Source organism: Amblyomma mixtum, chromosome 8 (assembly GCF_055824585.1).
Source record: "Amblyomma mixtum isolate Tamu chromosome 8, ASM5582458v1, whole genome shotgun sequence".
NCBI classification, from domain to species: Eukaryota; Metazoa; Arthropoda; class Arachnida; order Ixodida; family Ixodidae; genus Amblyomma; species Amblyomma mixtum.
The window spans coordinates 72,011,933-72,036,194 of NC_143019.1; the positions used below are offsets into that span (position 1 = coordinate 72,011,933).

The following is a 24,262-nucleotide window of genomic DNA, read 5'->3' on the forward strand; positions in this document are numbered from 1 at the left end:
TGGCAGCAGTTGCGGCTTGTAAAGATCTTAGTACACGGGCCTGGAAAGAATTACTGCCAGACGTGGGTCGTCGTTAAGCAAGGTACGGCGAAGGCTAAGCAGCGGCGGAAGCAGCCAGCACACATATGTCTCCTGAGTGGCTGAGAGTACCTGCTTTCTACTCGGCGACCGTTGCCCCAAGCCTGCCGTCATGGACCACACAGGGGACCCAGGTGACAGCTGATTCCATTTACCGAGCCCTTCCCGATCGGAGTACAGAACCATAAAGAAGAGGTTGAAGTTTTAGCAAAAAACAGACCGCCTTTCCGAAGTCTCTTCAAGTGTCGCCGCCGCCGCCGCCGCGGGGAGTCCGACGTTATCTTCCCCAATTTCTGTGAGCATGCCGGGGGAACAAAGGGTTTTGTTTTCTGTGGCTCTTTGTCGTGCCAAGCACCGCGACGAGCTGGCGGGCATCGTTCGACAAGGGACAAGGGACCACTTTCTGGCCTTTTCGTGACCTCTTTGTTCCAGCCTCGAGCGGCGGGTATCATTTGAGGAACAACAGATGTCGGGACCCACGGAACCTTCGGCTAGCCAGAAACCATCACCTACCGCAGTCAACGCTTCCTCGACGGCAGCCTTCTTTCCTTCGGATTCAACATGTGATGGGGGCGTGACCCTAAGTGCGGTGTTGTGTTTGTGCGCACAAGTGAAAGCTCTAGGCTCCTCCCACTCCGGCGCGGGCGTCCTCAACCTAGGGAATTTGGGGAACCAGAAGTGTATAAAAGTCGACAACGGATGCGTCAGAATCGTCTCTCACTTCTCTTCACTCTTCCTGTAAAAAGATGTAAATAAACCTATTCTCCTCTCGCCACCCTTCGAGCCTCTTCGCCCAGCGACACTCCTGTCCTGAACCCTCGACTTCAACAACTGCTTGGCAGCGGTTGGATCGACCATGCGGCCTGGTGTTGCTTCTGCGGATAAGTGCTTGAACTTTGCTTGAGATTCGCCAGGCTTCAATTGTTTGGGTTATAACTTTGAACTGCTGGGAATCGAGGGAAGTTGTTCAGTGAGACAAGTGTGTTTAGCTCACGTCAACAGTTGATCAGCAAAGTCAAGGCTCAGAGCAGCAAACATGGATCTAATAAAGTTGCTAAAGACAGATTTGCTGTCATTGTGCGAAGAGGTGGGTGTGGAGGTAGACGAGAAGATAAAAAAGTCAGACATTTGCACATTACTCTTGGAAACCGCCGAGGAAGAAACGGTTAGCTATACATGGGAGCTCCTAAAAGCGGAGCGAAAGAAAGAGGAAGATGAGCGAAAGAAAGAGGAAGATGAGAGGCTAGCGGAGCGGGAGCTCAGAAGGTTGCAGCTTGCGCATGACGAAAAGAGACTGGCATTTGAGAGCTCTAGAGGCACGACTCCAGAGAGAGCGAGCGAGGCCGAGCTTCGAATGGACAGACTGATGCAGCCGTATAAGATTGGCGAGGATCTTGGTTATTACCTCGTGAATTTCGAAAGGGCGTGTGAGAAACGCGGTTACGCTAAGGAGACATGGCCACAAAAACTACTTATGATGTTGCGCTGTGAGGCGGCCACTGTAGTCGCGAGGCCTAATGCGAAAGATGCCGACGACTACGAAAAAGTCAAAGCGAGTCTGCTTAGAAAATACCGCTTGTCGGCGGAAGAATTTCGACAGCGGTTCAGAGGCGCAAGCAAGAAAAGTAGCGAGAGCTACGCGGATTTCGCATTGAGTTTGAAGGCCAACCTTACAGAATGGTTGAAGGGTGCTGAGGCGTATGAAACCAAAGATAAGGTTGTAGAATGTGTAGGCCTCGAGCAATTCTTTAACAGTATCCCTGAGGGTGTTAGGCTATGGGTGCAAGACAAGGAAACTGTGAGCACGGTAGAGAAAGCTGCCGAACTAGCGGACGAATATGCAACACGAAGAAAATTGAGCTCAGAGGCCAGCGGGTCTGAAAAGAAAACTTTCGGGTTCAAAAAGCGCTTTGTACCCAAAAGTGGAGCGCAATTTAGGAGTCGCGAGGCGGTTGAGGGCACTAAACAGGTCCCAGAAAAAAGTGAGGATCGTGCCAAGCAGGCCGAAGCTCAAAAAGCATTGACGAGGGAGTTCGAGAGCAGGAAGCCATTCCGTTGTTTCAACTGTCAGGAGACGGGGCACATCGCAGCTAGGTGTAAAAAGCCACGATTAGCCTTCTCATATGCGGACGACAGTGACGATAATTTGGAACTTCTGCGTCCGTATATTCACGAACTCCAAGTGAATGGAAAACCGTGCAGGGTCCTTCGGGACAGCGGGGCAACGATGGACATTGTTCACCCCTCCTATGTTAAAGAGAAAGACTTCACGGGAGAAGTTGCGTGGATAAGGCAGGTGCTGGAAGATCAGAGTGTGTGCCTACCTATGGCAAGGGTGGTCATTTCTGGCCCGTTCGGAGAGCTAGTGACGGAGGCCGCCGTCTCGTCGGCTGTTTCGTCACAGTATCCGTATCTCTTCTCCAATAGATCAAATCAGTTGCTGTACGAGAGAGGTCAGAAGCTGGCTGAGGGAACAGTAAAAGCCCTGACCAGGTCCAAATCACGCGAGCTTGCTCCCAAGCTTAGCTACAGCCGAGAGACAGAAGCGACTGGAGAGAGAGAGGGAACTCCCGAGATTCCGGAACCCAGCAAAGCAGATGACACTCAAGCGCAGGAGGAGCAGCAGGAACCGGTTACCGAAAGTAGCCCAACCAGTGTCAGCCTACAGGAAGAAGGCAGTCCAGGCTCCGTGTTATTACCAACCTCCCTGTGCATGGATCGCCTATTACGCGTGGACAGAGAGTCCTTAATCAAAGAACAGGAAAGCGACCCTAGCTTGTCAAAATTACACTTTACAGCAAAAGAGGGTATTGCTAGGCGTAATGTGACATTGCACCACAAAGGCGGATTGCTGTACCGCCATTACAAGGATAGAAAGGGAAAAACGCTAGACCAGCTGGTCGTGCCTGCAAGGTATCGTTCTGACCTTCTGGGCCTTTGTCACGGAAACAGTTGGTCAGGGCACTTAGGTGTCAACAAAACGAAGGAAAGGCTACTTGGGGAATACTACTGGCCGGGCTGTTTCCGGGATGCTGAACGCTATGTGCAGTCGTGCGACGCATGTCAGCGCACAGGGAAACCAGGAGAAAGATGGAAAGCCCCGCTAAAGCTGGTGCCGCTTATCTCGGAGCCTTTTCGACGCCTGGTCATCGACACTGTAGGGCCCCTACCCAGAACTAGGTCAGGCTTTAAGTACATACTCACTATGATATGCCCTGCTACCAAGTTCCCGGAAGCGGTACCGCTAAAGGAGCTTAGTTCGGCAGAGATAGTTGATGGCCTCCTGTCAGTTTTCGCCCGAATTGGCTTTCCTGCAGAAATACAAGCTGATCAGGGCACAGTTTTCACGAGCGCACTCACGACCACGTTCTTACAGAGGTGTGGGGTGAAGTTGATCCATAGTTCGGTTTACCACCCTCAATCAAACAGCGTCGAGAAGTGGCATTCGGTGTTCAAAAGAGTGCTACGTGCATCCTGCTTTGAGCACCAAGATGACTGGGAAAGCTGCTTGCCAGCAACGCTATTCGCCCTGAGAACAGTTCCGCATGAAGCGACAGGCTTTACTCCCGCAGAATTAGTATACGGAAGGGCTCTTCGTTCCCCACTTAGGATGCTTAGAGAGATGTGGGAAGGGACAGGAGAGAGCCAGTCAGTAGTAGAGTATGTGTTGCAGTTGCTAAACCGTCTGAGTGCCACGCGGGAACTAGTAGACCGGAATCTTAAATCTGCTCAAGAGACGGCGAAGACTTACTACGACAGGAACGCGAGACTGAGAACCTTCAAGGTGGGGGATCGGGTGCTTATTCTCCGGTCCGCACGCAAGAATAAGATGGAAGTTCACTGGGACGGGCCAGTGGAGGTTTTGGATCAGCTTTCGGAAACTAACTACACGTTGAAAATGCCAGGGAGAGGCCAGCAGATTAAGCTCTATCACTGCAATTTAATGAAGCCCTATGTAGAAAGGAGCGGGGTTGTAAACCTGGCAGTGAATATGCCCGAAGAGCCACTAATCGATAGACCTGAGTGGAAAGGCCCCACCAACAAAACGTCTGACAACAGCATAGAGGAAATCCTGTCCCGTTCCGCGAACACCAGAGTGCTACAGCCGAAGCAACTGCAGGAATTGAGGCAACTGCTGTGCGAATTCCAGGAGAGTTTTAGCGGCCGGCCGGGGAAAACCAATCTCATCACGCATGAGATAGAGCTAACTTCAACCGATCCAGTCAGATCGAAAGCGTACAGAGTTTCTCCAAGGCAGAAAGAAATAATTGAGGCAGAAGTAAAGCACATGCTGGAACTTGGCGTGATAGAGCCAGCAGAGAGCGACTATACCTCTCCTCTGGTACTCGTAGAGGCACCAGGCAAAGATCCGCGACCCTGCGTGGACTACAGGAAGCTGAACGCCATAACGAAGGACCAATTATACCCTATACCGAACATCGAAGAAAGGATAGAGACAGTTAGCGCAGCACAGTACATCTCCACCCTTGACCTAGTGAGAGGGTACTGGCAGGTGCCCCTCTCAGAAAGCGCGAGCCGGTATGCGGCATTTATTTCGCCTGTTGGAGTGTTCCGACCTTTGGTGCTCAGTTTCGGGCTGAAGAACGCACCTTTTAGTTTTTCAAGGCTAATGGACATCATTCTCAAGGACATGCAGGATTTCGCTCTGCCTTACCTTGACGATGTGGCCATTTTTTCCGATTCATGGGAAGCACATGTTTCCCATCTCAGGAGGGTGCTGACGAGTTTGAGGGACGCTGGACTAACCCTTAAAGCCGAGAAATGTAGTTTTGGCTGCTCCCATGTGACCTATCTTGGTCATGTTGTCGGTAGAGGGACACGGAGGCCATCAGACCTCAAGATCGCCCCTATTGCTGAATTCCCCGCAACGTCGATCTAAGACGGACGTACGTTCATTTCTGGGGCTCGTTGGATACTACCAAAGGTACATACCAAACTTTTCACAGCTAGCGAGTCCTCTGACCGATGCGCTACGCAAAGAGAAGCCGAATAGCGTAATCTGGGACGCGGCAAAGGAAAAGTCGTTTCAAACCTTGAAAAGTGTGCTCGCCTCACGGCCCGTGTTACGCGCCCCGGACTACACCAAGGAATTTGTAGTCCAGTGCGACGCCAGTGACAGAGGGATGGGGGTCGTATTAAGCCAAGTCGGAGATGACAATGAAGAGCACCCCATCCTCTATGCCAGCCGGAAGTTAACCGTAAGGGAAGAAGCCTACAGCGCTTCAGAAAAGGAATGTGCTTGTTTGGTTTGGGCAGCACAAAAGCTAGCCTGTTATGTTTACGGGGCGAAATTTACCTTCGAGACAGATCATTGTCCGCTTACATGGCTGCGTCAAATGTCACCCAAGAATGGCCGCTTGTTGCGCTGGAGTCTGGCCCTCCAGCAATATAACTTTTCTGTGCGCTACAAAAGGGGCAAATGCAATGGCAATGCCGACGGTCTGAGCAGGTTATTTCCGTAATTGAGGTGTCTGCTGTGACGCATTTCGGTGCCTTTTCGTCTCTTTGTATACAGGTGCCAGTTTGTTTGTTTTCTGTTGATGGCGTAGTGACGTCATCATTAATATCATTGTTTTGCTTCCAAATTTTGCTACCCCTCTTCGCGTCGTGTACGGCGAATCAAGCTTTGGCAGCCAATTTAGCCAACATGGAAGCTTATCTTAGTACCCGAGACTGTTGTTGTCAACTACAAAATTCTGAATTCAATTTTGGGCTTCCCATTTGTATTGCTTAACAGCCTGGTGGATCTCGGGTGAATTTCCTTGCACTGCCTCGGGAGTGGCGCTATGTTGTGTGGTTGGTTTCGACTAATGCCTCCATTGTGCGAGGATTAGGACTCTGCTGTGTGCTCGCAGCGAAAATCAAGAGAGGCATCCCACTGTACAACTCAAGCCCATCTCTCCCCGGCGAGTGATTGTGACCACTGGCCGGTCGAGATTTTCCTGGCCGCAGAGGAGCTGTAAAGATCGTAGTACACGGGCCTGGAAAGAATTACTGCCAGACGTGGGTCGTCGCGTTAAGCAAGGTACGGCGAAGGCTAAGCAGCGGCGGAGGCAGCCAGCACACATATGTCTCCTGAGTGGCTGAGAGTACCTGCTTTCTACTCGGCGACCGTTGCCCCAAGCATGCCGTCATGGACCATACAGGGGACCCAGGTGACAGCTGATTCCATTTACCGAGCCCTTCCCGATCGGAGTACAGAACCATAAAGAAGAGGTTGAAGTTTTAGCAAAAAACAGACCGCCTTTCCGAAGTCTCTTCAAGTGTCGCCGCCGCCGCCGCCGCGGGGAGTCCGACGTTATCTTCCCCAATTGCTGTGAGCGTGCCGGGGGAACAAAGGGTTTCGTTTTCTGTGGCTCTTTGTCGTGCCAAGCACCGCGACGAGCTGGCGGGCATCGTTCGACAAGGGACAAGGGACCACTTTCTGGCCTTTTCGTGACCTCTTTGTTCCAGCCTCGAGCGGCGGGTATCATTTGAGGAACAACAGATGTCGGGACCCACGGAACCTTCGGCTAGCCAGAAACCATCACCTACCGCAGTCAACGCTTCCTCGACGGCAGCCTTCTTTCCTTCGGATTCAACATGTGATGGGGGTGTAGGGCGTAAGCTGCTCGGAGATCCTCAGAGAAGACAAGACGTCTGTGCTGTTCAACCGTTTATTCTCTGAGTAAAGGAGCTGCGGCGGGGAGCGCGGGAGGCGCGCCCCGCCGCTGCGAGAGGGAAAAGGGAGGAGAAGGAAAGAGCGCGCCAGATGCGGGGGCGCGCGGGGTGCGGTCGGGTTCCTTTGAAGGGACGCCGCAGACTGCGACCGCAACGGCGTTCACCTCACGTTGCCGGAGGCATAGGAAGAAGCACGCATAAGTTGTGCCGGCGAGGGCTGGCGCCATGGCTGGCGCACTACACGGCTCCCCCCCCGAGAGAGGAAGCCAAGGCGACGAACGATTTACTTCTTTGGGCAGCTGGGATGCCAGTGGACGCGACGAGCCGGAGGAGCTTGCTGTCGGTCGGAAATGAATGGGGCTGTCGCAAGTGCAGGCGCCAAAACGCAAGAGACTGGGGCCTCGATGTACGCTGGCTTGAGTCGTTCGAGGGCCACTGCATCTCGCGTTCCGTTCAAGTCTACCAGGAAAGTGGAAGGACGGCGCTCAAGGACGCGGAAGGGGCCGAGATAATGTGGTTGGAGGGAACCACGCACAGGGCCGTAACGCACGAAAACATGGGTTGCTGTCTTTAAGTCTGGAGTCACGTACACAGTGCGTTGGTGTTCTCGCGTCGGCTGTGGTTGAAGGTGGCGGAGGATATGCCGGAGCTTGTCGACGTATTCACTTGCTGTGGACGGGACGGCGGGATTCGTGCTTTCCAAGAAATCGGCTGGAAGACGAAGGGAGGTACCGTAAACAAGCTCGGCACAGGCGCACGAAAGGTCTTCTTTGAAGGCAGATCGGATTCCGAGCAGCGTGAGCGGAAGAGCTTCGAGCCACTTGACGGGGGGTCCGTGCGCCGTAAGTGCTGCTTTGAGGTGCCGATGGAAACGCTCTACGAGTCCGTTTGTTTGTGGATGGTAAGATGCAGTCCGTAGCCGTGCTGCTCCGAGCAGTTTGAGGAGTTCTGTGAAAAGCGATGACTCGAACTGGCGACCGCGGTCCGTGGCGATGGTTGTGGGGCAGCCGAACCGCGCTACCCAAGTAGAGACGAAGGCCGCGGCGACAGTGGCTGCTGTGATGTCGGCGATTGGTGTAGCCTCAGGCCATCGGGTGAAGCGATCGATGCATGTCAATAAATACCGGTAACCTTGGCAGTGGGGTAGGGGGCCAACGATGTCGATATGGACTACTGCGAAGCGTTCGTCGGGCTGCAGGAAGCGCTGCGTTGGGGGCACAGGGTACCGGTGTACTTTCGCACGTTGGCAGGGTGCACACGCGCGGACCCAGTCGCGAATGTCGGTGTTTATGCGGGTCCAGACAAAGCGGGCTGTGATCAGCTTTTGAGTTGCACGAATTCCAGGGTGAGAAAGGGTGTGCAAGGATTCGAAGATTTTCTTGCGGAAATGGATGGGCAAAACGGGCCTTGGCGTACCTGCGGAGGTATCACAAACGATTGGCACGTCTTCAATGAGGACTGTCTCGAGCTTCAGGGATGTTTGCGCTGTACGTAGGCGGGACAGCTCGGGGTCGCTTGATTGCGCGGCAGACAGTTCATGTATGGCGAAGGGAAAGGAGGACGAAGTCGATGTTTCGGAACGACTGCGCGTGACGGCATCGACGCGACTCAGGGCGTCAGCCGGGGTGTTGTCGGCACCACTGATGTGTCGGATGTCAGTCGAGAACTCAGATATGAAGGAAAGTTGTCTCACTTCCCGTGGCGTATACAGGGATGCAGGACGGCCAATTGAGTAAGTAAGAGGCTTGTGATCCGTGAAAACGGTAAATGCTCTGCCCTCAAGCAAGTGGCGGAAATTACGCACTGCCAGGTATATGGCGAGAAGTTCGCGGCCAAAAACACTGTATCGTGTCTGGGCAGGAGTCATGCGTTTTGAGAAGAAGGCGAGGGGTTGCCACACGCCACTGACCTGCTGCTGAAGGACAGCTCCGAGCGCTGTGTTGGAAGCGTCTGTCATGAGTGCCAGCGGATAATCGGGGTTTGGGTGGGCGAGTAGAGTGGCGTCGGCCAGAGCGCGCTTGATGGCATTGAAGGCATCGTCCGCAGTGGTGTCCCAGTGTAGCGTTTTCGCCGAGTGCTTGCCGCACAGCATGCGGTCAAGTGGTTCAAGCAGGGTGGCGCAGTTTCTGATAAATCGGCGGTAAAAATTTACGAGGCCAAGAAACTGGCGGAGCTTCGTGCTTGAAGTGGGCTTGGGAAACTCGGTGATTGCTTTCACTTTTTCGGGAAGCGGGCGGATGCCGTTGTTGTCCAGGTGATGGCCGAGGAATACGAGAGCTGGTTGCCCAAACTCACTCTTTTCGGTGTTGACAACAATGCCGTTAGTCGAAAGACGCTCGAATAGTTGGCGGAGGTGGTGCAGGTGTTCTTCAATACATGAACTTGCCACGAGAATATCATCCACGTAGGCGAACACGAAGGGAAGGCCACGTACGACGGAGTCGATGAAACGCTGGGAGGTCTGCGGAGCGTTGCGAAGTCCGAATGGCATTCTCAAGAATTCAAACAGTCCGAATGGTGTCGTGATCGCTGTTTTGGGGATATCTTCTTCTGTTACAGGGATTTGATGATATGCCCGAACAAGATCGATTTTTGAAAAGATGCTTGCACCGTGCAGAGAAGACGTGAAATCTTGTATGTTGGGCAATGGGTATCGGTCCGGGACGGTCTTGGTGTTCAGAAAACGATAGTCTCTGCATGGTCTCCAATCTCCTGACTTCTTCGGGACAAGATGGAGTGGAGATGCCCAGCTGCTGGATGAAGGTCTAATAATGCCAAGTTCCAGCATATGCTCGAATTCTGCACGGGCCACCTTGAGTTTGTCCGGAGCCAGGCGTCGTGGGCGAGAGAAAACAGGTGGTCCCGATGTTATGATGTGGTGCTGAACGTCGTGGCAGACGGGTTGAGTCCAATCTGGGGGTGACGTTAGCTTTGGAAATTCACTAATCAGGGCTGCAAACGGCTCTTTGGCAACTGTAGCGCATGAGGATGCTACATCGGTAGTTGCGCGCGCTGCTATGCCGTGAATAAAGAGTTTCGTTGCGGAGTCAATGAGGCGCTTCCGCTTGACGTCGATGAGGAGCTCGTGCTTCGTTAGAAAGTCGGCACCAATTATCGCCGAACCAACGTCGGCGACTAGAAATACCCACCGGAAGACCCTTCGAAGCCCGAGGTTGAGCGTCACAGAGCGCTGTTTGTCAACAGGTATGCGCGTTCCGTTCACTGCTTGCAGGTACGAAATTGCAGCGGAAGCACGCTCTGCTTTTGTGGCTGGGAGAACGCTCACCTGGGCCCCGGTGTCAATAAGGAATTTCTGTCCGGTGGTTCTGTCGTAGACGTGGAAAAGGCGACACTCTTCTTGGCACAGACCGCTCGTCGCCGCTAGTGGTCGGCCGGCCGGCCGGTTTTCCGTCCAGCTGCAAGGCAGGAGGCAGTGGCGGGCGTTGGCGCCGAAGCGACGGTGGTAATAGCAGATGCGTGGGCCTGTGGATGGACTTCGCTCACTCTGTCCGCGCTGTCCAGGCGTTGAGGAGCGGTGACGTTGGCGTCCACGGCGTAGAGGCGGCTCTGAGTGCGTGGTTGCCGCAATCAGTTTTTCGAGCTGCTGACAAAGGCGGTCAACTTCGGAAGGCGTAGCGGTGGTGGATGCAACATGCGACGGCTGAGGAGTGGTGATGGGGCGGCCAACGGCGACGACTGTGTGGGCGTGCTGACGGCAGCGACGGTCAAGTGCGGTGGGAGACGCACTGTGACTGCAGAAACGGCGTCGCCGGGCACATCTGGCGTTGTCTGGTTGAGGTTGGGCGTAAGTGGCTGATTTTGTTCCATTTCAGCTGCTTGCGTTGACGTCCTGTCTTCAGCGTGTGGAAAAGCTTGGCTCTACGTTTCTTAGGTTCGTCGAAAACCGGGTCACCAATTGTAGGGCGTAAGCTGCTCGGAGATCCTCAGAGAAGACAAGACGTCTGTTCTGTTCAACCGTTTATTCTCTGAGTAACGGAGCTGCGGCGGGGAGCGCGGGAGGCGCGCCCCGCCGCTGCAAGAGGGAAAAGGGAGGAGAAGGAAAGAGCGCGCCAGATGCGGGGGCGCGCGGGGTGCGGTCGGGTTCCTTTGAAGGGACGCCGCAGACTGCGACCGCAACGGCGTTCACCTCACGTTGCCGGAGGCATAGGAAGAAGCACGCATAAGTTGTGCCGGCGAGGGCTGGCGCCATGGCTGGCGCACTACAGGGGCGTGACCCTAAGTGCGGTGTTGTGTTTGTGCGCACAAGTGAAAGCTCTAGGCTCCTCCCACTCCGGCGCGGGCGTCCTCAACCTAGGGAATTTGGGGAACCAGAAGTGTATAAAAGTCGACAACGGATGCGGCAGAATCGTCTCTCACTTCTCTTCACTCTTCCTGTAAAAAGATGTAAATAAACCTATTCTCCTCTCGCCACCCTTCGAGCCTCTTCGCCCAGCGACACTCCTGTCCTGAACCCTCGACTTCAACATGCTCAGCTCGAGCCAATCGGCAGGCCCGCGCAATTTCCTTTTCATCGTTCTTTCAGTCGCAACAACAACAACATAGTCCAGCGCATCGTCAAACGCTCGCAGATCCCCAGGCCGAAGCGACACGGTCGAAGAGAGCGGTTATCGCGGAGCGATGAGATGAAGTGTTTGCTTTCCGACCGTGAGGCATGGGGAGACCGTGTAGTGCGGTGCAGTACGGTTAGTGCTGGCCCGAAGACCGTTGTCTAGCGCAAGCGGAAGAGCCTTTCGCGCGTCCGAACACGACCGTTGCGCAGGCGTAGGAGCGAGCGCCGTTCCTCAAGGTCGCGAACCCTCGCCGGCGGGGGCGAGGGCGGTGCTCTGCCGGCGACGTCATGACGGAGGAAGGCGATGGGAGATAGTGGGGTGGGGCGCCGTATGTGAGTCTCGCGTCGCGCTCAGCGCTTGAAAGAGGAAGCGGCAGATTGCCTGCCGCCTAGCTTTGCTAGCTGAGTGTTAGCTGAGTGTTTGTAGCTGCGACGCGACTCCCCTTACCGCTCTTCGCCTCCTGCCGGGGCAGAATCGGAGCCTTTAGCGTCACCTGCTGGGCAGTTGCGAGCGCCGGTGCTCACACATGTCGACGTGCCGGCACGTTGCCTCGGTGTGGTGAGTGCTTGTTTGCCGTTCGTTCTTAGCGTTTAGTGCGTGGACGCTTTTCAGTAACTGCAGGACTGGTTGCGGATCCACTAAGCCCATTTGTGCAGCTTATCCTCCGCAGATCTAGTAAATGTCGGCTGCCTTTGCGCGTATTGCGTAAAAAGTATACGCATGATTTTCGTGTCCCCTCGCATTTTACCCGTTTATAAGGCGCGAGCTGTATGCACGTCTGGCATGCATACAAATGGTAAAATTGCGCCCTGAATGTTTCGAATGCTCGTATATCCCAGGTACAACCACAGACTAGGATATTCGGTCCTGATTCGGATATCCCTGGGATAAGGTGTTTCACTGGGCACTAAATCGAATGACGTCGCTTGCAAGTCGTTTCGAAGATTATTTTTATAAGAAAAAGAGGTACGTATTGTACCAACTACTTCATAAGGAGACCCCAGATATGTGTGATATATCTGTACCTCAGTCCTTTCGACCTATGAGAAAACGCATTATATTTGGAAATTCATATAAGTATTACGAGGCAATTAATTGACTGGTGGAAAAGGCTCGAAGTTCAAAAGTTTTCGATTTTTTTCCCTCGCTAAAATGAGTCGCGCCGAACTACATGTTGCGCTTGTAAAAACATAGAACCCCACGGTGAAAAATAAAACCACGCTAAATTGTTTGTTGATCGTTCTATATTAACCAGTACGCAAAAGTATGGTATGCAGATGCACCGTTGTACGTAATTATACCGGCACTTGAGGCGAGCGGGACATTTTTTTCCGACTCTCCTAAAATGGGTTAATAACTGTACATTTGTGATGTAGTTTTGAACGGCTGAAACAGTGTGTCGTCATTTACAAAAGTTTCTGTGTAACGGGGTGCTGAGGAGTTTTCCCCGTGTGTCGTTGCGAGATTGAACATTCTAGAGTTACTGTATATGCTTTTATACCAAGAGTACGTACCTTTGATAGCATATGCAGTTACTCTAGTAGATTCCCTAGAGGGTGAAAGTTTTTATCACGTCGTCGGGGACTCATATTGTCAGTGTCTACTAGAGTTCCGATGTAAGGCCCGCTTGCAATGTCAGTTGCCTGGGAGCTTTAGAAAAGAACGGTGTCAGAGTGACAGCACTTGACCTGCGATGAAATCTAGTGATGCTGTTGTGCTCGCATGCACTGGGCGATGCCGCACTCTGGTTTTCGCCGCACAGTTTTGTTTGGTGAGCTCGGGCGTCAATTGTAATTTTCAAGTTGAGATTACAAGGAGAAATAGAACGCTCGTCAATGAGAAACGTATCAAAGTACTATATAGAGATACCAAATTTTATTGCATATTTTGTTTTTCAAATGATGCTTTAGACATTAGAATACCGCATCAACGATAGCTGTAACGTGTATGTTGATATTTACGTCACGTGACGGACGAAAAAACTGCAATATAAATGCCTATACATAGTTTTAATTCACTACAGCACTTGAACCACACTGCTTCACTACCTATAATTGTAACCAACGACGTTCAGCAGAAATATTGCCGTTTTTTTGTGCCTCACGTGACGTAAATATCAACTACACGTCACAGCCATCGTTCAGTTGTCTAAACGTAAAGAAAATTGAATTATAAATTATTTAGCGGTCGTAGGCGAATATCACGGAGTGCTCTGTTAGCGCGTCGTTTTATAGAAGAAAGCACGCAAGCGAAAATTTGGCGTTTAACTCGGCGAGGTGCCGCCCTTTGTAGGGAACAGTTATGGGGAGCCAAAAAAACAAACAAAGAGGAGTGCAGAAAATAAAGGACGGCAGAATCAGTAGAGAAAATTTTGTGATTCTGAAAATTTAGTTATGAACATATGTGTAGTGGTTAACGTCACTAGTTTCACACATTTGCCGTCCTCCGCTCAGAATAGAGTCAACCTTTCTGTTCTTGGCATGATAATCCTTATCAACACTGTTCAGTTGTTCTGCACGGTGAAGCTGTTGAGAAGGTTCTCAGTTCTTTTCACACTGATAGCGTAACTCGCTTCCACAGCTTGGCGCGCTTCCTAGGAATATGTGAGAGCACTCTGGTGAGTGCAGAAACGAATACAGAATGTGCAGGCGTGGTGGCGCCCGTCATATCGCTGCCATGGACACCTCGGCAGTCAGCGCTCGCTGGTGTGTTTAGGGGCCCGGTTCGGTTTAGTTTATGGGGTCTAGCGTCCCAAAACGACTCAGGCTATGGGGGACGCGCCGTAGTGGAGGGCTTCGGATAATTTCGACCACCTGGGGTTCTAATTAACGTGCACTGACATCACACAGTACTCGAGCCTCTATATAGAATTTCGCCTCCATCGAAATTCGGCCGGTCTTCTTGTCAGGTAAGGCGCGTGAATGAAATCAGTTCCACCGCTGCTCGACTGTTCCCACGCTGCTGAAACATTTATGTATGCGCGTCTACCTGTAGCGGACGATTTTCGCTTTCCTATGGCGTACTGTATTTACCTGCGTAATTTCCACTTTTTTTTTTACTTTTGAGGATTATAGATACAAAATTTTTGCTTCTTTCAAACGATGCGTTAGACAATGGTATACATTGAGCACACCGTGGCATTCGTCTGCGACCGTTAAATAATTTATAATTGGATTTGTTCGTGACGTTGTTTCGGCTTCGGTTTCAAGGGTGCTGTGACTTTCTGATGTTTGCTTCGCGTGAGGAATGATAAATCTACTGTATATTTGCTGATAAGTCGTTTTTTGTCACTGCAGGTCTTGAAAGAGGCTGGCTTAACTGTTGTAGTCAATTAAAACTAAGTATCAGCGATTATGTTCGCGCTTTTGTAATCCACCACGCTAAACGAAACTACGTCTTTTGTACAGAAACAGCAGGACAGAAAATTCAATTACAAGTTACTTAGCGGTCGTAGGCAAATACCACGCGGTAATCCATGTATTGTCTAACGTACCATTTGCCAGAAGAAAACAGGCAATAAAGTTAGGTGTCTGTCGTCCTTTAAAACGAAGGCTTCAGAAGTGCGTGCGCATATTATATATGCCAAGATTTCGTGTGCACGTCCTAAAATAAAGCTATGCAAAGGTCATAACACGCAATGTATACCGTGTTTTGCCGCGTATAAGTCGACCCCACAATTCGCACCTCTCCAGTCAAAAAGAAAGTTGACTCAAATACAAGTCGCACAGCCTCCCGCCCCGCCTCACGTTATCTAAGCTGTGAGGCGCTCGCTGTTCCTACACTCTGGCTAAAATTTACACTGTGTGTGAGGTACTTTTTTGGCGCGGATTGAGTAGCAGCGATTGGCCCTACCAACCGCGTATCATATCACCACATGTAATTCTTGCTTCCGGAAGTCTCGATGAGCCGCAGGACGAAAATGGGAACAAAGTCCGAAAGGTGCAAGGTGCCACTCAAGGTTTGTCGCAACGAAATATGCTTGTGATCTCTTTGGTTGGTTAAACTGGTTTTCGAGGAAAGGAAATGGCGCAGTATCTGTCTCACCTGTCTCGGTGGACACCTGAACCGCGCCCTGAGAGAAGGCAGGAAGGTGGGAGTGAAAGAAAAAAGAGGTGCAGTAGTGGAGGTCTCCGGAGTCATTTTGACCACTTGGGGATCTTTAACATGCACTGACATCGCACAGCATACGGGCGCCTTTTGCGTTCCGCCTCCATCGAAACGCGGCCGCCGCGGTCGGGTTCGAACCCGCTGGTACTCCGGCTCGGTAGACGAGCGCCTTAACCACTGAGCCACCGCTGCGGGTCACTTTGGTTGTATGGGTAAATATTTTTTGGGCACGGACTTAGTCCGTGCGAACAGGCGCGCTAGCTTTGGGAGCGTTGTCTGCTATATACGAAACGGAGTATACTTTCACGCGGGATGGCATACAACGCGTGCGCAGCTAAAAGCAGTTAACGTGGGAAGACACAATCGCAAAGCCAGCGAGGCATATGGAGACACAACGCGATAAAACGGCGTCCTCGCGTGAGGCCCGGCCGACTAGCGGCAAACCGAGCAGCCAACGGTTCGGTATAGTTTCGGATTCGGGCGCGACGCACGCTCCGGAGGCTACCGGAAGTTTGCTCTCGCAGCAGGTCGAGGCACGCTGGTTCTGCTGTCTGGCACTCTCGCCCAAAAAAGCCGGTCGTGCTCGCCCCTCGCACTTTGCACACCAGGTCTCCTTGACCTTGCCAGCGTCCACTCACCTTTCGCGCTCGTGCTGATCTTTCCAAGCCTGCCCCGAGCGCACCCGCCGGGAGCGTAAAGTGCTGGAGATAAGTTTTTTTTTCTGCAGATAAGGGTGATAAATTGTGGGTGCGTAAATTACCCGAGCAAATACGGTAATTTACTTTATTCGACCTGTACACTTAGCGACTTGCATATGGAAGTCTGTGTCGCTCGGTAGCGAATTCGAAACCATTCTCGAGTTTCTCAGCTTTGCGCCCGGAGAGAACGGACCCGAGTGGCGTTTGTTGAAGCATTTAAAAATGTAGAATCAAGGAATATCTGTATCTTAATTATTGCAGTAGCGTGAATGGTCGTTTTATGCTCCGACTTAATGCATTGATTGCGCGATTTATTTTAGTAGATTTTTGATGTCAGGTACTAATCTTTATTTATTGTGACCGCAGTATATGAGAGTGCATTACAGGGGAAGAGAAAGCACAGGGTAAATATCTGTTTTAAAGAAAGGCACGACGTTATAATGTGAGAAAAAAAAATCGCTATTCATAATTTAGAACATCACAACACAGTGCGATATTTATGCCCATAAGGCCTATGCGAGAATGTGATCACGGTGTTGACAAGAAACTGTACAACGTTAACAATACAGAGTTTTAGCAGTCTGCACCGCTACTGTGCTGCGTGAGTGCAAACGCGCTGATTGTTCCCGACGTGGCCAACGTGCCCACAGCTCATGGGCACAGGGCTCCACCTCTGGTGTATTTTTTATTCAATGTGTACATAAACATCATTGTTCTTATCTACCGAGAAGCAAATTTCATAAATTACTCTTGTTTATGAAATTTATGAAGTGTTTTTTGTCATTAAATGCCAATACAAGCCCCATTAGTAAATGAAACAATTTCCTAACTCATCTTTCAAAACGGAGCCAGGACAACATTTTAAGTAAACTAAAAAAAACACCACCAGCAATCTTTAAAACAGGAGGTATACGTGATTCCCATTTACCCACGAGATTTTATACAGCTCAGAAAATGTACATATTGCCGAGTCGTTAAAAGTACTGAGTACTTTTTACTGACACACTGGAATGGGATGCTCATGTGGATTTTATGCTTCAGAAACTAAGCTGCATTACAGGTATAATAAAACTAATCGGTACATATTACCGTCATCCAAACTGATAATTTATAATGCACAGTTTGCCTCATATGTAAATTATTGCTATCTTCTATGGGGCACATTGGTTTCTAATCTCTCAAAAATACTACTAGCACAAAAAGTAATAGGCACCATTGCAAATACGCACTACAGTTCTCACACCCAAAGCCTATTCAGCACATATGACATACTAAAAGTTAGCAGCTTTACAAGCGAAAAATTTTGCATGCCTACTTCTTCTCTAAAAAAGATACTGACGATGTAATAACAAATATAACAAATTTAAAACAGAATACACCCAAATATGATGCACGCAGTCATTACAAATGGTATAATCTACATCCAAGAACAAATTATTGCCATCAAATGATTGCAAACACCTTTCCACGGCTATTAAATTTTTAAATATCTGAATTGACATCCAAACCTTGACACCATTGACACCCACCTCTCTTGACAAAAGTATCATTTAAATCGCCCTGGTATACCGGGTGTTTTTTTTAGAAGGTCCAAAATTTTTAAAGAAAGGTAAATTCCTTTAGATTTATTTTAACCCTGGGGCTATACTAAGGGCTACGGCGGACGCCAGGTAAGAGGAAAACTACTTTAATTAGTTCGCTGATTAACTGAATACGTTAATTAACTCTTATAATTTTTATTTTAGGCGATATGTTGTATTAGCAGGATTTGAGATCGTCTTCCAAACAGTCCAGCCAAGAAAAAAAATTTTAATGAAAAATTTTTTGCGCGCGTTACGAAGCGAGAAAAAGTCACCCTGCTAGGCAGCTTCACACTGTCACACAGCCTCTGTGAGCGCCTGTGACGTAGTTCGCTCCGCCCTGCGCTTTGTGCCAGTGCGTTTTTGTTCCAACGCGGCATTCCGTGAGGCCGCGGAGCGAAGCGAGATAAGCAGCGATAGCGCAGGCCGCCAGTCCGGGACGCGTGACGCAAAGCACAGGGCGAAGTGAACTACGTCAGAGGCGCTACCGCCGCTGAGTTACGGTGTGAAGATGCCTACCAGGGTGACTTTTTCGCGCCTCGTTACATGCGTGAAAAATTTTTAATTAAAATTGTCTTTTCTCGGTTGGACTGTTTAGAGGATGATCTCCAATTCTGCGAATACAACATGCCCCCTAAAACAAAAATTAGAAAAGTTAATTAACATATTGAGTTAATCAGCGAACTAATTAAAGCAGTTTTCCTCTTGCTGGCGCCCGCCGTAGCCTCCAGTATAGCCCCAGTGCTAAAATAAATCTAAAGCAATTTACCTTTTTTTTAAAAATTTTGGACCATCTAAAAAAAAACACCCAGTACTGTAACCAAATTATTTTGTTTGTTTTTTGAAGTGCTTCTATTCCAGCAGTTATTTAACCTATATGTAAAGGGGGGCCAGGTACCACTCAAGCTGCGAAATAGCTGCTTTTACCTTGGGCCCTTCCATTTGCTTGTAAGTGGGCCCAAAAAATGAATGAGTGAATGAATATGGCACCCTAATCTGCACATGCGGTAGCGGTGGCTGTACGCAATGTGCTAAAAGTCTTACAGAAGTTTTTAGGTTACCTAGTCATAAAGACTCATTACAATGTACTTTAAAAATTAAATGTGCCACTGATACCTGATGCAGATCCCGGAAGCCGGTCTATCTCCACACCCACTTCCAGTGTCAGCAGCGCCCTCTGTGAAGGCTTTTGAGCAACAGTCACCTCTTTTCGCCATGCCTTCTATAACAGAGCCCACAGCGGGTGTGCCTTCCAGAGTCGTAAGTATCATCAAAATGCTAATCAACTGGGGTTCGTCTGTCGATGGCAGAACAACACCATTTGTCAGTGGACTCTAACTAGTCCTGTTCCTGGGAAACGGCCGCGGCCACCCAGTGCATAATACATTTTTCAATTTCATCTCCACACAATTATATGCCGGCCTCAGCTATCATTTTCCTGATGCCCACGTAGATCATCCAGTGTCTTTTCCGCATTGAATTGCTATCAAAGATTTACGTGTAGCTGCTTTTGACTTCCACTAAGATGTTAACTCGAATTTGTTCTGTAATGCTCGCTACTACTCATTTTCTGCCCCCTTTTGTGCGACCCCCTTGATCATTCTCACAGCTCCCAACTCCTATAGTTTCGACCCTTAATACATGAGTCGGGAATGAAGTTTTCAGCTGAAGCGATATCTATAGATACGCAACCTATACGTAACGTAATATACGTAACCTATCCCAATTACAGGACAGAACTCCAAGTTACCTTACAAGACACTTCGAGGATTGGTCAGTACCGATGTCACTTTCAAGTTACAGGAAACAGTGCCTTAAGTACACAATACCAACGCTTTTGAATTATAATAATTCGGTCCATTTTGACCTCTTCACGGCGACCTACAAGGACCTCCGGCAGATGTAGTTTGTTTCTATGTAATGTTATCTAGCCTTGCTCTTGTTTTCTTTTGGATTTGTAGCAGTGAGTTCCGCTGTTGTTTTCTGTTCTTTTTTGTTGTTGTTTTCTGTTGCTTTCGTTTACTATGAGTACTATATCTGTATTAAATATGTATGTATATGTTTGGATATCTAGAATACGTTATGTGATGCTGCCACTCTGCTGAAATAAGGGATTGTGGACCCGTCAAGCTGTCCAAGGACAGCTTTTTTTTCTGCAATCCCCCATCTGTATTTGATGGAAAATAAAAGATGTCATTTCAAGTCCCATTTTACCCCGTTCATTCCACCTCACCAATCAGATTTCTTTAAAAAATACTTGAGGGTAAACTTAAGCTCCTCCGTAAGGGTATGACGCGATGGCAATTAATGGGCCCCTTCAGCATAATGAGGTCCTCTTTGCACATTCCCTGGCGAAAATCTTTCCCAGCCCAAATGGTTTATGGAACAATTTCCAGTTGGTTCCAGTTGGAACCAGCTGGGCTCCAGTTGGTTCCAACTGGAACCAACTGAAAATTGTTCCATAAACCAGTTGAGCTGGGAAAGATTTTCACCTGGGTTTCGCCTGGGTTCTGCATACATGCCCAGATATGCGGAATTGGTCATTTTATATTTTACATTCATTGATCGCGGGGAGTCCCCATTCCACTCCTGGCGCAGTGGTGCAGCAGTTGAGCTATGCGCCACTGCCCTGGCTGATGCCTGTTTCAAACACAACCCTCAATGGGGCTTGAGACACAGGTCGCTCTTCCTGAGCAACGTTTCATGACTAATAATTCACTGCCACTTGATGCGATAGGCAGGTTGGGATTACATCACAGGGTGATGAGAACTAGGTGGCTGGCGAGCCACTTGCTTTTTCACTCACAATGCTGCCGACGACACCGCATTTTCTACGAAAAGAGAGCCTTAACACTACTGCGTTAAAATTGAGGTAATCCCGACCTTCACCTTAAGAGGCGCCTTCAGGAGAATGTAGCTTACCAGCATAAAAACCGCAAGGCACAAAATGATATGGCAGGTATCTTAAACTTAATACTAACGAGTGTTTTCAGGAAATTGATTATTTTCAACGTCTTTTATAACGCTTTTTTGTCCTTTCCTCGGCGTGAATCTTACGAACCCTTTGTCCTGAAAGTACAGATAGTGGGAGTATGAAAAGGAACATGGGAGCGCATGGCCTCCGAGCATCGTGAAGCGCTGCCATCGAGATGTGACGAGAATTGGCAGCAAAAGCACATGCCCAGCAAGCGCGGGCGCCTGCTCTTCCCATGCACGTGCTAGTGCCACCCACTCTCACCGGTTGTCGGGTCTAACATTTTGCAAAGCGCAGACGCCAAGCGCTTCTGTTTTCCCTTTCATATTCATCATCATCATCAGCCTGACTACACCCACTGCAGGGCAAAGGCCTCTCCCATGTCTCTCCAATTAACCCTGTCCTTTGTCAGTTGCCGCCACTGTATCCCCGCAAACTTCTTAATCTCATCCGCCCACCTAACTTTCTGCCGTTCCCTGCTACGTTTGCTTTCTCTTGGAATCCACTCCGTTACCCTTAAGGACCAGCGGTTATCTTGCCTTCGCATTACATGCCCTGCCCAAGCCCATTTCTTCCTCTTGATTTCGACTAAGATGTCATTAACCCGCGTTTGTTCCCTCACCCACTCCGCCCGCTTTCGATCTCTTAACGTTACACCTATCATTTTCCTTTCCATAGCTCGCTGCGTTGTTCTTAACTTAAGCTGAACCCTCTTTGTTAGCCTCCACGTTTATGCCTTTCATATTGATGCTACTTATACCTGTAAAGGTTTTGATTTTGAGGAAACCAAATGACGCAGTAACTTTCTCGCATATCTCGGTGGACACTCGAACCGCGCCGTAAGGGAAGGGATAAAGGAGGGAGTGAAAGAAGAAAGTGCCATAGTGGAGGTCTCCGGAATAATTTCGACCATCTGGGGATCTTTAGTTTGCACTGACATCGCACGTGCACGTAGGTGCCTTACTCATCTGTGTGTTATTGGTATTGTTGTATCAAGTACTACCCTCACGAATGAAGTCCTTCTTGTCTCACCCTCCCGTTTTCACTTGCAGATCAACATGATGAAGTTCTTTAACAACCCTGCGCTTTCGGATGCGGAGTTCGTGGTTCGCACCGGAAACGAACCTATCCCAAGGACCATCAGCGTGCACAAGCAGTTCTTGGCCATGAGGAATGAGGTGCTTTATGAATTATTTTTTGAACGCTGCCCGGGGGACACGAAGTTCTATGTGGACGACTTGCATCCCGACGGCTTCCAAGGATTGCTCAAGTGAGTTTGTGTTTCGGGCATATTGCACCTGGCGTTAGCCAACCGTCAGAACTAGGCAACAGGCATTCAGGTACAGGTCTGAAAAGGTTTTCAGTTACTATAAATGTGCGCCCTTTGTCAAAAACTTTAGAGGCCATGCCGTATGCCGTTTACTTATGGGCCATGCCATATGGCTTGTTATGGAGCCCCGTCTTCCAGATCTTTTCCATCTAAAAGGAACTCTCATCCTGCACCTTCGAAGGTTGACGTTTCCACATATGTTCCAAGATTCCCACTACTCGGCATAGAAGCCAACTCCCTGAACTCTAAACTTTTGACAAAGGCTGTACAAAATATGCATTGAGAGACTCGTCTCACTCGCCACTGTGTCTCATATTGCTGCCCCGCGTTGCACTATAGAATCCTGGCTGTTTTTTAAGGAATGCAATTTGCTGAACTGGCCATGTGGTGTGCGATGTCAGTACATGTTACAGAACCCCAAATGGTCGAAACCCTCCACTGCAACGGGGACTAAGCGTTAACACGATCACAATCTTTACTATTTTCCGCTCATAGTTATGTGCTGCTAACGTTGTCCCCAAATGGTCTGTGCTGCGCAGGTTCCTCTACTCCGGCACCTTCTGTGCGACTTCTTTCGAAGAAGCTATGCTCACCCGTGTAGCTGCCAAGCAATACAAGGAACTGGGCCTGGAAAGCGCATGCTCCGAGTACATCACTAAGCATCTGACCGTGGACAACATCTGTCCTCTCCTGGACTGCTTGAATACCAGGGACGTCGGGCTCATTGACAGAGCAGCCATTGCGATGCTGAAGAACAGCGGCGCTGCTGTGCTAAGCTCGGACACGTTTTTAGATTCACATGATACAACCATGCATGTCATCCTGGACGTGGTGGCCGGCGTGCCTGAGAACCTCGTGGTCAACGCCTTGTGGCAGTGGGCGCAAAAGAAGTGCGAAAGGGAATTGTACGCCGACGGAACCGTGTTGGAGGTGAAGACAGCGATGCGGCCATTCTTACCCCAGCTCCGCCTCTTGGCTCTCACTGGGGACGAATACATCGATGGTATTGGCTCGTGGGACATACTGAGTGATAGCGAGAATTACGCCATCCTCGAGAACATCGTCGCTCCTGGGTCGGTGCTCCTTCCGTCTTGGGTGAACACTGACAACACTGCTCGTTGCCAGTTCCAACGTCACTACAGAGCTATGCCTCAGGAACTGCAATCCAAGCTGACATTCAGATCTGGTCAAGAGTGATGCCATCATGATGAGCAGTGGCTGTTTCGCATATGATGTTCAGTGAAGTGCAGAACTGCACACCCAAGATGGAATAATCCAATAAAAAGGAACATCTTGCTAACCTTGTGTGGCTTATTTGCCAGTTACCACAGTTATCAATTGATACCTACAGTACATAGAAACATTTCCAGACGTCTTCAGTGCGATCGATATCGGACATATCCCAGATAATATATAGGCACATACAGTTCAGACCTGAAGCTCATGTATCCATCATTAGTAGGCTAGAGATCGGTCCTTAAAAGGCTCTGAAAGGGGCTCTAATAACGTTGGGGTATGCCTGGGATGTTAAAGCACTCCGTTTCACGAACATTGTTCAGCAAGAATTCTTTCGTGCGCTTTGCAGCAGCTGTGTTATCTGTAGTCAAAATATGAATTTAAGTGTGTTCGCGCCTTTCCCTCTCTTCTCATCATTTTTTTTCACGCTGGAAGGTGGGTGCTCCTCTGCCGGCCCCGCCTCCGGGGGCGGAGCTTCCTGACCCGCCGGAGCTTATTGGCCGCAGCCGTGGTAGCTGCCTGATGTCTGAAAGAATCTAACCAACAGCCATCTGTCAACTTGTACCAGGTGTCCCAGCTAAATGTAACCAAGCTTTTAAAAAACACAGGGTGTCCTAGCCGTCTGAAACCAAATGAGGGTTGTTTAGAGTCGCGTGACCTAGTCTGCAGTATTTTTTTCATTATTCAAGGTTGACTAATTAGTTAAGCTTAATTAACTTTTTAATTACTGACTTGAGGAACAAAGTGTCAATGGAAAAGTTGTAGATGGCTTTGAGAAACAGCTTACTGAGACATTTGCAGCAAAGTAATATTTACGTAAAGTAGTTTTTTTACCGGCCTTTAATCATAACCCGCACAATAAGAAAAAGCTTCCACATGACAACTGTGCCATTTCAACGTCCCAAGACGCGCCTTAAAGAATAAAATCCATTTTTTCTGAAGTCCTCTCCTCGATGAGACTTTGGGTGCACATTGGGGCAGAGAAGTGAGCAGCTGGTCACGTGACA

At 49.6% G+C, this 24,262-nt stretch overlaps 2 protein-coding genes across 4 annotated transcripts; both read left to right on the top strand.

The window, feature by feature from the left end:
- The first annotated feature begins 41 nt into the window (after positions 1-41).
- Positions 42-23,319, top strand: LOC149332946 (BTB/POZ domain-containing protein 1-like). 3 transcript variants are annotated; one of them, XM_089558501.1, is made up of 4 exons: positions 42-212; positions 18,841-18,975; positions 21,742-21,959; positions 22,559-23,319. In XM_089558501.1, the coding sequence occupies exons 1-4, from the start codon at positions 126-128 to the stop codon at positions 23,214-23,216; spliced, it is 1,098 nt and encodes a 365-aa protein (XP_089414627.1). In that variant the 5' UTR covers positions 42-125; the 3' UTR covers positions 23,217-23,319. The 3 variants fall into 3 exon arrangements, with proteins under 3 accessions (XP_089414627.1, XP_089414629.1, XP_089414628.1); XM_089558503.1 differs by lacking the exon at positions 42-212 and adding an exon at positions 11,636-11,888; XM_089558502.1 differs by lacking the exon at positions 42-212 and adding an exon at positions 15,235-15,288.
- LOC149332947 (uncharacterized) lies at positions 1,115-6,013 on the top strand. Its single transcript, XM_089555773.1, has 2 exons — positions 1,115-3,140; positions 5,955-6,013. Exons 1-2 carry the CDS (start codon positions 1,115-1,117, stop codon positions 6,011-6,013), a joined length of 2,085 nt encoding a protein of 694 aa, XP_089411899.1.
- Positions 23,320-24,262: the final 943 nt, after the last annotated feature.

Excerpts from the sequence above, each read along its gene's own strand:
- LOC149332946 (XM_089558501.1), top strand. The coding sequence starts at position 126 with ATGTCTCCTGAGTGGCTGAGAGTACCTGCTTTCTACTCGGCGACCGTT. Across the intron at positions 213-18,840 it reads GGACCACACAGGGGACCCAG|ATCCCGGAAGCCGGTCTATC; the intron begins GTGACAGCTGAT and ends TACCTGATGCAG. Across the intron at positions 21,960-22,558 it reads GGCTTCCAAGGATTGCTCAA|GTTCCTCTACTCCGGCACCT; the intron begins GTGAGTTTGTGT and ends TGTGCTGCGCAG.
- LOC149332947 (XM_089555773.1), top strand. The coding sequence starts at position 1,115 with ATGGATCTAATAAAGTTGCTAAAGACAGATTTGCTGTCATTGTGCGAA. Across the intron at positions 3,141-5,954 it reads TGTGCAGTCGTGCGACGCAT|CGAAAATCAAGAGAGGCATC; the intron begins GTCAGCGCACAG and ends GTGTGCTCGCAG.